This window comes from Halictus rubicundus, chromosome 9, assembly GCF_050948215.1.
Source record: "Halictus rubicundus isolate RS-2024b chromosome 9, iyHalRubi1_principal, whole genome shotgun sequence".
In the NCBI taxonomy this organism is placed as follows: Eukaryota; Metazoa; Arthropoda; class Insecta; order Hymenoptera; family Halictidae; genus Halictus; species Halictus rubicundus.
Genome location: NC_135157.1, coordinates 9240617 through 9256675, shown reverse-complemented (window position 1 = coordinate 9256675; position 16059 = coordinate 9240617). Strand labels below are relative to the sequence as shown.

The window sequence follows — 16059 nt, the reverse complement described above, 5'->3', positions numbered from 1 at the left end:
ACAGTTGGCGGTTTAAGCCGCGGTTATGATCTGCTGGCTGGTGTGCACACGCTCGCCGCTTTTATACAGGTACGTGATTGGACTCGGATAAGAATTGAAAGGGAATCTCTTTTGCACCCATCGGGCGGCGGTGCCACGTGAAAGGATCCGGCTAATAGAGAAGACGTGGTAAAAACCGGAGGACCAACACGCCCCCCCCCTCTCTCTCTCTTTTCACACACAGAAACACAGTCAGTGCTACAGTGTATACACGTAGCATAAGTTACCCTTCACCTCGATCGACGCTCGAGTTCTCGTCGTTTCCTCTTTTTCTTTCGCCTAACGGAGAGCCCGTAATTCCATGTGCGAGAGCTACATGGTCTTTTTAATGAAAGCTGGGGGATTCGGCCGGGTGAACGGCCAAGATCAAGATCAGCCTCTCGTAATACGAGGTGGGTGCCTCCGCTCCGCGATCTCTCGTTTCACTCGTGCGTCTCGCCGTTCACGATCCTCTCAGAAACAGGAGATCGATGTCCGTTCGTCCGCGTGTCTCTCGGAGACCTGTCCTCGCTTTTTCCTGTCGCGCGATTGCGAACTGGTAGCCGTGCCGCGAGACGTACGCGACACACGGACGACACCAGTTACGCGACCGCTTTTCCGCGTTCGCATGTTTCCTTGACAGACTCGCCTCTATTCCGTTTTATTGCGCCTTCGACGACCAGGATTTTCCTGGATTTCCGATTCTGCGGAACAGTCGCTTCCGTCTTTTCAGTTCTTTTTGCACTTCATTGGTTTTTCTTAAAATACTTTCATTTTCTTAAAATACACATCTATTTTTCTTTGTTCGAGGAAGAGGGCCCTCAGGATTTCTACAGGCTCGTTTAGTATTTTCAGGACTCTTCGGACTCTTCTCTCCTCGCTCATCAATTTTCTTATTTACAAGGTGTACCACCGTATTTTACCACTCGAAACGACTCAGTGATGTTTGCTTCTTGCCTTTTTACCGATTCTGCGATGATACAGGTTTTTCTGCGCACCGTAGACAGTGTTGCTCCAGTCCATTTAGACCACTGTTCAACTATTTTTCAAGGTACGGGGTTGTAGCAACGGAGTTCATCACTTCAAACAAGTAGGAGTCGTTTAGTGTTCTTTATTCGTGAGAGACGAACGTTTTTCAAGACTTGTCTAGGCTCGGTCGATCTTTTATTTATTTATTTTGCCGTTTGAAACAAACCGGAATTATTGTTGTCGCTTTTTGTCGATTCTTATGCGATGAAGGTTTCTTCGGACTTCATAGACAGGATTACGTAAGTTCATTCATTCCTTTACTTGTCAATTTTTTCCTTTTTCTTTGGAGTGCATTGTCTAACTTTATGTAATGTTCACCTTCGTGAATACTTATCGTTCAATCTCTGAGGATGATGCACATTTTTTCAGTTTATAATAATTTTTGGGAACAATCGAAAATGATAATTTTACTTTAAATTAGCTTAGCGCGTTCTGCTTTTAAGGAAGCATATGTTTGAGAAATTTCATTCAAATATCTCCAAAATTCAAAGACGTACATTTTGATTTCCATATGAATGTATTTTTATATTAACTGTTCACACTATCATTATTACTATAGAAAAATGGACTCATCTGTAAAGAATAGCTGCATTTAAAAAATCTAGGTCAGTGCCAATTTATCTGACCAATATCTCGCTATTATGGTACAAATACGTCATAAATATTTCACGAGTGAAATTAGAAATTAAAATGTGCATTCTTTCGCCCATCGAAATTGTATAAATCAAGTATTTAGATAATCCTACCTCCCAATTAGTTCTTACATTCATTCGACACTCAAAGAGAGTTTTTACATCAGCGATGCTACAGAAAGATTTTCTTAGAGCGAAACCACACACAACAATTTGGATTTTATCGCTAAAAGCAACCTTTCTCCTATGTCAAAGTAATTTATGTATCATCCTTTCGATTCTAGTCTCTCTTCAACAAAGGCTTAATTATTCAATACTGTTTTACATACAATACAAGAGCCACATGGATTTATTAAGAAAATAGGATCTTTATGCAAAATTCTAATTCAATAAAATCTGTTTATAAAAATTGTCAATGGAGGCAACAGTTAAGTAACTGCATCGTTAATAGTTTGTCAAATATTCCCTATCATTCTACAAACCTGCAAATGCCATAAATTCGTAAAAATCCAGTCAACACAGTGATCAAAATCTTATAATTTTTATGAAATCTAAAAGCATCTCGGAATGGTTAGGAACGCATCTGGACTCAATTAAAAATGGAGGCACCTTTCGGAACGGTAGAATTTAATAAACCACAATTTCGAAGGATTACGAAGATACCTAGGCTCAATTAAAACTGAAACTACCTTTCGGAACGCAGGAATCTAATGAAACTTAATGAGCTCGCGCCGCAAGAGCAACGATGAATCATCCAGGAAGACTTCCGGTAGCTGAGGGAGTTCCGCGACAGACATCCAGCCAGACGTTTCAAGTTCAATGAAACAGAAAACGTGTTCGTCAGCAGCGGCTGGAAGCTAGAACAGGATCATATGAGCAATGCGCGTAGGTGAACGAACCGCTTCGCATAATAATATAATTGCCGTTTAGAGTAATTTCTACTCGTTACTAGTGGCTTTTCACTTGTCGATGCACGAGAGATAACCGTGTCGCGGGATTCCACACTGTAAAAATAAATCAGATTACACTGATTACAAGATATCGAATCGAGACGAGTTGCCGCCGCCGCCATCGCCGCCGCTGAAAGATCTTCGTACCGTGTGCAAACAATAAACAAGATTAGAGAGAATGTTTTCATAATTCCAGATATATCTAAGAATTTCTAATTAGTTTAGCTATAATGAAGGGCAATCGCCATAATCGCGATCCACGCAATTAGAGTTGGTATATCATTCGAGAAACACTTTCGCGATGATTTACATAACGAGAGGAATTTTTGTTCGTTTTGCTTGTTTGATCGGCTATTAACACACTCGCACAGATGTAGTCCGTGAATAGGCGAATGAGATGGACAGGTTTATGAAAGTTTTCATTACAGAGGAAAGTTCGACGAACATTTTTTGATTTTCTCCCTTCCTAGTCTCTGCGATTTGGATTCGTATAAAATGCAACTTGTTCCTCGTAGGCGCTGATTCGCGTGCAAATACTGGCTCGAAATTCTCGCTATTTAACTTCATGTAATTTTTCCTGCTTCGCGTGCAAATACCGGCTCATAATGCTCGTTATTTAACTTCGTGTCGATTTGTCATATTAATCACCGTCTTGGCGTCGCGACGTTCGTTTTACTAACGCAAACTCGATTTTCCTGGGCTATTTGTACTGTTGTTTTATTAGTAGACTGCGGATTTTATGCGGTTATGGCAAGGCTGAATAGGTGAAACACGAGATAGTGAAAATGTCAGGAGATTCGAAGAATTCGACTATATTATTCGAGATTTATTAAAATTATTAAGTGGAGAATTATATTAAGTTGTAGTTCTTAGTAATTTTGTATTGAGAAGCGCAGATTTATGGGCTATGAATTTTTGCGAAGTGCAAACGTTTTAAAATGTCTGCTCAGAATTTATATTGTATTATAATCAATTAAATGAGTCTTGTCTAACACACATTGCGAATTTCAACTGAACGGATTAGAGTTGAAAGTACATTTAAATCAAATTTATAGGAACATAACTTTGCAGAGTTTACGGTAATGTGTTCGAGGAGCACATTTTTATGGACCTCTGGAGACTCCGTTTAAATATTCAGCTACAGAGTTTTTCCTGCAAGTCTGTAAAGCAGAAAGTGGAAAATCGTATTCTGCAACAAGAAAATACCATAGCAGGATGTTTTCTTACCGAGGTTATGATTGTTTCGTGATGGAGTTACATAGTGAGTGCAGCGATAACGTGAATGACGCTCCGGAGATTTCAATGCGTGGTGAGTGCAACGCAACGCAGCGAAACAGCTTCTCTTTCGTTCGAAATTTTTCCCGATAATTAAGTAAATTATTGATACATTTAAAAATACTTATTATTTTCAGTACTGGTTGGTAATAATGATATTATTTATCGCTGAAAGTACTCGAGCATTAAAAGTGGCACGCCTTACAAAAATCACGAGATCGAGTTTATTCAGATTTTTCGTAATTTTTACAGTGATGTAAATTTATTCGACCATCTTCAATGGACGCATCCTTTTAATTTACCAGCAGTCGTTTGACCAGCTGTGGTACATGTAGTGTTAAATATTATATAAAAATAATGCTATTAATCGGTGATCAATTGTGCTATGGGTCTGATTCAGCTATGTTTTGAAGAAGAAAAATATTCACAGTGTTATCGGTGGTACCGATTGACTATGAATTGTAAATTAGGTCCAACTTAAAATGATCGAGTAGTATAGTAAGGGATAGTGAGGGGTTGAGAGGCACTGACAGAAGAAGAACCACGAGACACAAGAAGAAGAAGTCTCGTCCGGAAACCGTAGTTTTGCGAAACCGATCCGATTTGTCCCCGGCACAAGACCGAAAGAGGATGATCCATAGAAATCGGTGGTCGGGTAAACCGATCCGTCTACGGTGTTCCACGCGAACGTCGATGTTACTTTTGCCAGACGATAGGAGAAAGGGAGAACGCGATCTGTTCACCTCGTAAAACGCGGATCGGGACCGAATTGAAGGCGCATTCCAACGGGAGGCCGAGCGAAAACGAAAACGACCAGCACGTTATCCTTTTCCTCGCGGATCGCGGGACCGTGACAGTGAACTCTCTACTGGAGGAATTCCCGTTCGAGGCTTTCGACCGGCCAATTCAATTCCGCGTTCACCGAAGTACACTGTCCCCCTATCCACAGAAATTATTCGATTATTTGGAAACCGCCGGAAAATCCGCTTCGAATGTGCGCTCCATTTTTCTCGAAGCTTTTTCCACAAGTCTGGGCTCGAAAGGATTATTGATTTCATCGGTGATATCTGCACTGATCTTTATGCATCTGTGACATGTGCAAATTCCTCTGGAATTACGCCTTGAAAATTGATCCATTGCTGGCACAACGAATCGATCATTAATGAGGAAATGCATATAATTTTTCGAATAACCGTTTGCAGCAATTTCTATTTTACAGACCGCGATCACGAGAGGAACTTCGGGCTACGTCGTCGGCCATTTTGCGTGTTGCCAGCGAGAGTTCCGGATCCGAGTGAAACGATTTGTTGCACTGGATCATTAGGGATGCGATAACGCGTTGTTTTGCGGAACTTTCGAAAGCGAAAAGCTCGTTAGCGAAGCAGACCACGTTCGAAAGTCGATTCTATGGAACATTGACTTTGGATCGCGATATCCGGCGATCTTGACACGCCTTCGAACCGGAAGGATACACGCCGATTTAAAATTCGTTAGACCAGCTAATTACTGAATATTTTCTTTGATATTATTGGTACGTTGCTCCTGGAGAAAACGAGTGGTTTGACAAGAAAGAGTCGATGCTCAAATAAGAAGCAAATTATACTGCTTCAAAGCCCCGGAAGTCCGCCATCTTTCTTCCAAGGACACCAAGAGGCCAGGCTCGAGCTTAACGTCCAAGTCCCATTACTTTTTTTTACCGATTTCTAAGGCTTCGGCCGTTAATGGCGACACTCTAGAAAGTAGAAAGGATTTATATATGTTATTAACAATGTTAAACAGTTCGTTTTTCGTCTGCCACTTAGCGATCGTTAAACAGTGTAACCACAATGGGGTCTTTCACTTGGAAATAGCGCGCGAAATTTAATCCTGGATCTTGTAACAGCGTGGTTGCGCTGTTCGCACGTATACCGTTTGATGGATTACAGAAGTTTGTCAGATTTATCTCGTTCGAGATCGCCGTTTAATAACGCTCCATTGTCTCGCGCGGAGAAATCCGCGAATTCTTCCAAACCGCACACTCTCTCCGCGAATCAAGCTTTGCATCTGCTGAATTACTATCGTGCGTATACCACAGGATTTTCTGACTTTCATGCGTGATGGATCGAGAGCAATCACGAACGAAATATTATTGAAAAATAGCTTTTGACACTTTTAGGTCCTCCGACGTATTCTTCTAGTTCCAATTTCGCTGCGTTACATTTTTAATTCTGTGCAATACGCTTGCCTAAAATCCAGTTACAAAATTTACAAGATTATTGTGATGTTATGTTGTTTGCAGTCTCAACTTTTAGGATCACAATTAAACTCTGGATTTTCATAGAAATATAAATTTTGATGGTTCAAGAAGATGCAGTTCGGAAATCTAATGCAAACAACTATTTAAAAATTTCTTTTCTAAACTACTATACTATTACTATACTTTTTAGTTTCTAAACTATACTTTTTTATGCTTTCTAAACTATACTTTTTTATGCTATAGACGTAGAGAATCTTCAGAATGATTATTATGTATAAAATTTTTCACTTTAACACGCCTCTGTAATTTGTTCTTGAAGAAAGACTTTATAGAAAGCATCCAAGATGGCTGCCACTGGAAATAGACGCCTCCATGTATCGCATCATTACTTCTACGATAAATTTGAATGTAATAGCAATTTTATCTCATTTATTTCACCTTCTTTTTAAAGAATCATTTTACTGTATGTTACGTGCCGACTTTTTTCCGCAAAAAGTTGATGTATTCACGTATAAAATCGCAAAACTGGAAGAGCAATATTCCACGGTAATTTTCCTTCGTTTTATATGCTTCCATCAATTTATGTGTCCCATTTCCCACACCATACACATCATAGAAATTTTAGCGGAAAGTGGTGATTGCTCGTGTTGTTCGCCACTTATGCATGCAACGTGAAGCATGAATGCTTGTATGTTGCGCTTGGTAGCCACGCAGATACTTTCTTGAGACGCGTTGCAATATTTTAGATCGATAATACTATGCAGAAAATAAATTGCTAATTAATGCAATCTGCGTTTGTGTAGGCTGTCTGTGGTTTCGAAAAGAAGAGATGAAATTGTTTAGAGTTTAGAGAGATTCTATGTAACCATAGTTGGAGAAACCAGTTACCCATGGAGCTTGACAGTTACCATCATGGTAGCGAGCATTTGACACAGAGAGCGCTGTCGTACAAACAATTTTGGAATGTAACACTTTTGTTCTTTAAAATTAGTTTTCAATTTTACGAAATTGTCTGCTTTGTAAATTGTGGGCTTTCTTTTTTAATTCAATATCCTATGCAAATCAGACTTATCGATTAGGGATTGTGAAAAACAATTGGTTTCGAAGAATGTACTGTTCTCCAAAATGGCGGCTAGCCAAAGACACTTTTAGAATATTAAAAAATTCTCTATTATATCATGGACTTTATTTTGAATATAATATTCCAAGCTAACAAAGAATTCTCGAGTACGGAAATGGATTGATCTGAAGAAGCGTACTGTTCTCCAAAATGGCGACCAACCACAGACGTCTATCACTCAGCTAGAAGCCTGTAGCTACGATTAAAAAAAAATCATATTAAAAGCAATCTGCGTTAAAATACGTTTCTAAATTCATTAAAAATAATTTCTGAAAAAAATTGTTCTAAAATACGTTTCTAAATTCGTTGCTGCGCCAAAGCATCGAATTTTCACTTTTCAACCATTTTTCCAAGCACAGCCATAACTGTAGGGTGCGATGGATAAACTGATCTATTATGCCACGCTTTCAGCAATCATTTCATCGTGAAGGAACAGAATGAAATCACCTGTCCACCGATGGATCGCATTAAATGGTCCGGACTGACGTCGATTTGCAGCGCGTTTCCCGTGTTTATGCAAATTCGACGTGCAGATGTAGAGATAGAGATAGAGATAGAGAGAGGGAGAGAGAGAGAGAGAGAGAGAGAGAGAGAAAGAGAGAGAGAGAGAAAGAGAGAGAGAGGGAAGCGGAGCCGATACTTTCGCAGCGATCGCTTTCACCGTCGCAGCTTCAACTTCGCCGAAGTGCGGCCTTGAAGTTCGCGTATTTAAGGAGTGAATGCCGAGAACGAGCGAGGCCATAACTCGGCACGAAAGTCCGTCGCGTGAATGAGTTAATTGATGCCGGGGTTACGCTTTTTACGTTAACGACACCGGCTACATTAGAGAATTTCGTGTATGTGGACCGTGAACGACGGGGAACACGAAGCTGGATCGTTGAAAGAAAAAAAAAAAAAGAACGAAGGAGAGGGAGAAAGAATATTCGGTGAAAATACGTCTCCCGGTGACACACCGGATGATGATATTTCATCTGCGCCGTGCTAGTGAATCGAATTACTCGCTTTCGGTGCTGAACACTATGCCGATGACTTTCTTTTCTTAGGTGTCGATCGGCTTTGGCTGCACTCCTCTATTTTCGAACGTTTATTTACAGCGTTTCGAGTATTCTGTTTCGAACCTGTGGTATCACCTCGACGACAGCTGGCTATGGTTTAGGGTCGTGCGTGACCCAGATATTGCGCCTCAAGAAGAATATCCACATTCTTTCGTCCATATTTAAGTCCTGTTTCTTTTATGTTATAAGGATTGTTAGATAATGTTTCGTGTTGGAAAGGATAGCTTGAAGCATGTGGGTTTGATGAGATTTCTAATGTGGGTCACAAGTGATTTGCTATTGATTGATCGTCACTCTAATTGTGTGTTAACATTTTATGTAGTCTAAAAGTTTTTCGACTATTGTGTTAAAAAGAAATTATCGGAGCATGTTACGCTAACTCGTTGCTTCGCGTTCATAATTGCCATCGCAATAAAACAGTTTTTTAAAGGGTCATTCGTTTTTAAGTGATCGCCATAAATCAACTCTTGGCATAAAAATTGTTAACACTTGAGGATAGAGCAGCAAAATCCAATTTTCTCACAGAAAACTATCAACTTTCTAACACCGCAGGCGCCGCCCCAAGTTTCCCCGAGCTTTTCGAGAAACTTTCAATTTATTCGCGATCGAAATTTCGGAATCCATATAATGGTAATAGTGTCTAATAGCACCGCAGAATTACGGAATAATGGGTAACGTCGAATTACGGAGAAAGCAAAACAATTAGTCGAGGTAAATTTGAACGTGGCAAGTAACACACATCAAAAAATAGAAGATGAAACCCACGCGGCGAAATAATTAAATGTTAACGAAAGTAGCCGACACTGTAGAGAATCTATCTACCAGGACGAATAATGAATCTCGCCGATCGAAGATACCGAGTTTATTTACGACCAACGATCGATTAGCCTCACCGCGCTGTGTTCTTGCTCTCGAAAATTAATGAGATGTTCGATACAATTCGAATTGATTCGTAGATGATCGCGATGTCTCGCAACGCTTAGAAAGTGTGTTATAATACGAGTAATATATACTATTTGTCTAAGGACTATACATGACAGTGCTATGCAATAGCTGTCGGCGTGAATGACTCGCGCTTGCGTAATAATGCACGTGCCTCGATTCACGTGATTATCATTGATCTCCTTTTTGATTAATGTGTTGTGTCGGTGCGGAGATAGTTGTATCGTTTACTGGTGGCCGGATAAGTGGACAAATTGCCGCTACTGTTACTTGTTCGTGCTAGCTCCTGCTTTTTGTTTCGCTTCCTACTTCAATAATTATTATACAATTTACCTTCCTACCAATAATACAATTTGTAACTGTTTGCAGGGGGGTCGGTCTATAGAGCGGTTTTGGAATGGAGAACATTGGAAAAATCGTGGCTGGTCCCAACTTTTCAATCAGGGGCTGCTACAGTTCAATTTCCGAAGCAGAAGCTATAATACGCAATTATGATAAAAATCGGTTTCTACGTTTTTCTGCTTGCAGAAAAGTTTCAAGATCGCCTCAAGGGATGTGGGGCGTTTTTGGAACAAAAAATACATACGGTACAGCTCGATTGCGGGGGCAAGAGACGAACCGGGTTTTAAAATGCAACTATTAAAAATTGAGATTGATTTCTAGACTTTTGCTTGCAGGCGGGTCAAGATCGCCTCAAGATCGGCTCAAGATCCGCGTTTCAGACGCAATCGTTCCCCGCATCACGGCAAGCGGTCGCCCGCTGAAATGTGGAGCGTCGGTCCCGTTCTTGTTGGTCGCGTTTTGGAAAGCACGCGCCCGTGGAATCGTTAGAGACGCGGCCGAAGGATTAAACGGGGTCCTGGCGCGGCCTCGCCGAGCGAAGAAAGTGTCGATTTCCCCCGAAACAAAAATCTAGACGCCTAGACGAGCCTCTGCTGTGTGCTCCGTCTACGTTTCGTGTTTGCACGCCACTGGCGTACACGTATACCCCACACTCATCGGTTTCCATCGAGTCGCCCAGAGATACCAGGGGAACGCGATCTCTTTCCAGGGCTCTCCCCCCGGAAAGGGGGGACCAGTGGGAGGCGGCCGTCCGTCCGTCCGTTCGGACTGCGATTATGCTCTTTTTATCTTGTATAAAAGAGAACCGACCTGCGCCGGACGCCTGCAATTTATCTGCACCGGTTGGAGAACGCGGACCACGGTCGGTTGCAACAGGATTCAACTGCAACCCTCCCGACAAGGATTTATCGTATCGGAGGTTCTTCTAGATCTCTGGATCCCTGCCTGAACTCGCCGACATGTGGTCGCCTGTAAGTGGTTTTTTTTATTTATTTTTGTTTTTTTTTTTAGAAAGCTTTTGATGTGATCGAAAGGGTGTGGTTTTTGAAATTTTATAGGGGGTGCTTCTCTTGGCGATTTTGACAGAGATTTAAAAAATTGTGGGATCTTTAAGTCAGTAAAATATGATTGTTTAGGCTGGTTTAGAAATTTGTAGATTGTTGTATTTCTATTCATTTTTTTGAGGGGAGATTTTTTGGACTTGATCGAGGATTTTTATTTGGTTTATATTTGTGCGGTTTTTTTTGAGAGTTTACAGCAGAGCTTTAAAAAACTGCTTTATGTTTAATCATGATACCATGATGACTGTTTAGGTAAAAGTAAATTTAATTCTCAAGTTGATTATTTTTCAACTTGAGAATCGAACAAAAACTTAATTTTTTTTATTAGAGAATTAAATTCTATGTTACTATAAACTATTACCATTATTATATAATTACAATTGTATAAGTCTAATTGGTCTCGTCAGCATCCTTGCAAAGGATATATTTTTATTTTTTCTTCACAGCTTTGATTCCAATCTATTTCTGTTTCACCTATGTTATAAAAATGATCCTCTTACAAGTTGATCATCCCCATTTACGTAAAAGTTGCAAGCGTAAAGTCTCCAGATTGATCAGGATCTCTGTAAAAAAATCATGTGTACCAATATTAATTTTTATAGCAAAGATTACATACAGCACCCTACCCTTTTAATGAACTTAAACTAATTAGAAACTAAATAGTACTGTACAGTATATATATATTTAATCAATCAATTACTAAATTGTAGCTACCAAATTATTAAGAACCTTCTGGAAACTTTGCATAACAAGTATAACCGACTTAAATTGGTTAGAAAATTTCCCTGGGCAATGCCACTATCTAAAAATACATAAAAAAACCAATATTTATACCGAGTCTGCGTTAGGTAATACAATAACAAGCACAGATTTCACTCGTGAGCTCAAGCCACCGTATCAGCAATTAATTATAACCATCCAGAAATAATAGCAGCAATTAATCGGATAGGATCATTTACATTACTTAGGAGCTAATAGTCTAATTTACATTGCTTTACAATTAATATCCTAATCAACACCCGCAGGCTTTCTGGATTCTGGTCTTGGCGGTCAGCGAGCCCCTACTCACTCATGCGTAAGTATACACGCGAGACAAATGTTAACTATGTTAACAGACCGTGTCTGAATCACGTGTAACATCTTGCATGTATATGCAAAATGCTGAATTGTGTGTACATTTTATCTGAAGAAAAGTTTCGCGTAAGAAGCGAAACAATCGAAGACAACTTTCTTTTATTTTTTCAACGGAGCGGTGAAGACAGGACTCTTAATTTTTAATCGAATGTGAAGGTTCTTGGATAATCTTGGAAGACAGTTCAGCCTTGAATATCATTTTTTGAAAGCTAGTTCAGATTTATAGACAATTTAGACTTGACGAGAATTTTTTGAAAGACAGTTTTGACTTGGAGAGAATTTTTTGATAAACAATTTGATTCGAAGAGAATTTTTTGAAAGATAATTTAGATTGGCTCGCTTTCTCATTCGAACAAAAATAAAAGTATCGTCTTCAGTTCGATGAAAAAAAAATAAAAGCTAGGTGTCTTGTTTTCGGTGGTCCCAAAATTTTTCTTTCGATTAAATAATTTTTTAATTTAAGGATTGGTCGATTTTATAAGCAAATCACTAAGATCCTGAGGTCCTTTTTCAGCGACAAGGTGGTAGTAGTGGTCCCACAGCAAATAAGACGCAGCCCAGCACCACCATGGCGATCTATGCCACCTCGATTCAGAAAATCCTCCCATGAGTCCCATTTCCGCCGACATCATGGACCACCGGGTTACTATCACCAGAAGAGGCCTTCATACAATAGTCTGCCCTTCCCCCACGGAGGAGATGATTTCGATCAAGGTCATGAGACTGTGAACCATGTGCGAATTCCTTATGGCAAGGATGTCAGTCATGCGATTACATTTGGCAAGGGTTACATCCCTTACGATCAGCTCAAAGGCAGCTTCTCTGTTGGCAGTGAAAAGTAAGTCAATAAGTTGTTTATTGTTTTCATCAAATCATGAAAGTTCTTTGTTATCTGTAAAATTCGTGCTGAAGTTATAATGTTGTTTTTAATCACTGTACAGTTTAATTGTGTGTAATAATTTAATGGTTGCAATCATGGGAAAAGTTTAATTATGTAATGACAGTGAAGATAATGAGTGCAGTGAGGTAAATTGGTAGAAATGATTGGAGTCAGTGAGAAGCGATAATTGTTGGAATATTGAGGAATGTAATTAAAGAAAATAATAGTTAAGATTAGAAAAGACGTGGATCTACTTTCAAATTCATTTCTCTTTTTCAAACTGCAGTTGTTAGTGCCAGATAAAATTTCTTCGGTGTAATTTACAAAGATTGAAAACTGGAATTGGTCAATTAGAGGTTTACTTTCTCATAAATATTTTCCAACAATCGATATAAAATCTTATTTCATTTAGCTTTGACTCCTTGAAGATGCAGAAAACAATAATCCACTTAATTTTAATTCCTTAAAATTTATTGATAAAAAAATACAGTGACGTTGTTTAATGAAAGGACAAGTAAAAGAATCACCTACGAGTGTTGAAGAGATCATAGACTTCAAAGAATCCTCGAAAAAAAACGCAGTGTGTCCTTAGCATAAGTTGTCTGACCATCAACGACACATTCTACTTATTCCAGTAGAACGTGTCCACAGTGTACCATAACTAAACCATGGAATTTTATGAAATTATGGCATTCAAAAATTTGTAAAATATAATTTAAACGCGAATATTGAAACGTGAAAATAATAATTAATCATTAAATAAACTTTTAAAGTGAATTCTAACTGAATTCACACTGAATTGAGAAATAAAAATCAATTCTTATCTTTAAGATATTACAAACATTGCGATATAATATAGAATCACCTATTTCTTTAAATAATTACATACATACTTAAAAGTGAATGGCTTTTTCATTCCGCTGCCAGCCTCAAGAATTTGATTAATCAGTGAAAGAAAGGTTCCTCTCATGATTAATTTCATAACACTCCTTATGGAACATAATTCGCATAAAGACCCATCAATTTATTCAACCGCAGCCAAGATCAACTTAGTACCCTTCACTGTCCCACATCTTCCAGACCAGGAACCTCTTAAAAACGCCTTCACCTGTCAAACAAAGCTGACCATCGGCGAAAACAAGATTAAAACAATCCATAAATTTCTCCAAACAAACAGAAAAAGTGCCGCTAAAAAACACTGGCAAAAACTGTTATCCCACCATTCTCCACTCACTTTCCCACGATCCCAAACAGCAGTACGTGTCCAATCGGCCATCAGAGTCCCGGATCGCGTGCCTAACCGAATGCCCACAATCAGCGCAGCACTTTCGCCGTCAGAATTTCACTGATTAACCCCTAACGAGCCATTAGTGTCTGGAAAAACAGGTCCCCTAATTGATTTACATTCACAATAGAATTTACAAACACAGGAAAATTTACTTACATAACAAATTTACAAACACAGTAAAATTCGCATACAATATTTAATTCATTATAAGTAATTTTGAAATAAACTTTTGGGAGTCCACCTTTTTACTTTTTTTAAATAGAAAATACCTACTCACTATTCTACACTATTCACTACAGAATCTCTCGACAATAAAACACACTCGTCGCATTGATAATATTTTAATTAAACAAAAAACTAAATCATTCTTTCCTCACTTTAAAAAATTCGTTCATGAAGAAGTTGAAGACATGGAGAGAACCATGACTCGCTCAACAACAATTTCATATTTATTTGCATGATCTCAATACGATATTTATTTCAGCAATGCGTCTATGGAACTCCACTGGTCGCTTAGGACACAAAACCGTACCGGATTATTAATATTTCACAATCTTCTTCAGGTACCCAGAACCAGAAGAGTCGAAATCAGAGCCAGGCTACGAGCCGACCTCCTTCTCCCCATCAGGCTCCGAGTACCAATTAGGCCAATCCTTCGAGACGTCAGAGCCATTCTTCTCGGACCCAGATAGTGCAATGAGCTACAACGAGAGGCGAAACGACAGGAAGAAGTTCTACTCTTCGAGGTCGATCGGCAAGGATCTGACAGTGAACAATCCAATTGACCTAAGCGCCATGATCGATCAGGGAAAAGAGCAGCTTCTGTTTCTTCAACAAAAGACAGCAGAGTTGTACAAGAACGTGCAGCCACAGCCTCAAGGAGAAATTGTCCTTCCACATGGGATCCCACCGGCAACCATAGGTGGCAGCAAGGATGGCATCGTGTTGAGAGACAGCTTGTCCCTAGATAATTATCAACAGAAGCTGCAGGAGATGACAAAGTCCTGGCCCCAGTACCTAGTCAATGGTGCTTCAGGATTGACATCAGGATTGACGGCAGGATATCAAAGTCAACAATTGATCCCTAGCTACCAACCCGCTCAACAATCACCCTCTCCGTTCACAGCGTCCTTCAACTGGCCATTGAACATAGCACAGCCGAAGAAAGGCTATGCTGTGAAAGAGGACACCATGGAACCACCGCACGATTTCCGAACCATGCCCATTCAGACCAATCCTTTTCAGTCGTACCCTGTTCAGGTGAACGCTGCTGTATCTCCGCTCGTGCAGACTGTCAATGGGTAGTTTAAGGTACACGTACATTAAGGTGTAGATGAGATTTTAGACATGACATGCATGGAGGACTCGGTCCGTGCGCAATTAGGTTAGCACGTTAGGAATTATTGTACAAAGAGTGGGGACTGGTTTCTTGATGGAAGTGAGATGATTTAGGGGATGCCAGGGGTGATAGAGCTTCTGGATTCGGTCGATGAGAGATTGCGGATTTTATGCATTTGTAGGAAAAATATGTAGATCCTTAAAATGGCACAAACGTCAGAGAAATTAGAGGGCATTATTATTTTTTGTTTATTAGAATCGTTAAGGGCGGAAATCAATTTATATTTATTCTCTGGTTCTCACAATCAATTGTAGAAAACTGTTCTTTTACATAAAAATCCGCAATTTAATGATGAGACTTTGGGTTTTTTGCATTTGAGGGAAAAATTGGTAGGAGAAAATTGAAGGGGTAGAAATATTGAAATTATTATAGAAAGGGAGAAATTCCTAAGTGGTTAGGCACTGTGTTTTGCAAGTGTTGCAGACCATTTTTATTTTGCATAAAGATCCGCAATCTAGTGATGATGAAAATAATTTGCTTGAAGAAGAATTTAAATGAAGAAAATAAAGGATTGAGGAGCATGGGAAACCATAGAGGATGAGACTGGTTTGAGAAGAAGATCGATTTGCCGGGGGATTTTTGCGATGTTTTATTAAATATGATGTTCAGAGTAGAATTTATTGAACTTTTGCTTCTTTTTTTTTAATTAGAGAATATGAGACTAGTTGGAAGTGCTTCTTCTTGAAATTGTTGAGGAC

General features: G+C 39.4%; 1 protein-coding gene across 1 annotated transcript; it reads left to right on the top strand.

Annotated features, from left to right (window-relative positions):
* Positions 1-1251: 1251 nt before the first annotated feature.
* Positions 1252-15267, top strand: LOC143356984 (uncharacterized). The gene is made up of 5 exons (XM_076793098.1): positions 1252-1286; positions 9935-10046; positions 11686-11735; positions 12309-12632; positions 14526-15267. Exons 1-5 carry the CDS (start codon positions 1252-1254, stop codon positions 15265-15267), a joined length of 1263 nt encoding a protein of 420 aa, XP_076649213.1.
* Positions 15268-16059: the final 792 nt, after the last annotated feature.

What these genes read in the sequence shown, in the direction of transcription:
- LOC143356984 (XM_076793098.1), top strand. Translation starts at nt 1,252, where the DNA reads ATGAAGGTTTCTTCGGACTTCATAGACAGGATTAC. An exon ending in GAGCCCCTACTCACTCATGC is followed by an intron (nt 11,736 to 12,308) that starts GTAAGTATACAC and finishes GTCCTTTTTCAG; the next exon opens with CGACAAGGTGGTAGTAGTGG. An exon ending in TTCTCTGTTGGCAGTGAAAA is followed by an intron (nt 12,633 to 14,525) that starts GTAAGTCAATAA and finishes AATCTTCTTCAG; the next exon opens with GTACCCAGAACCAGAAGAGT.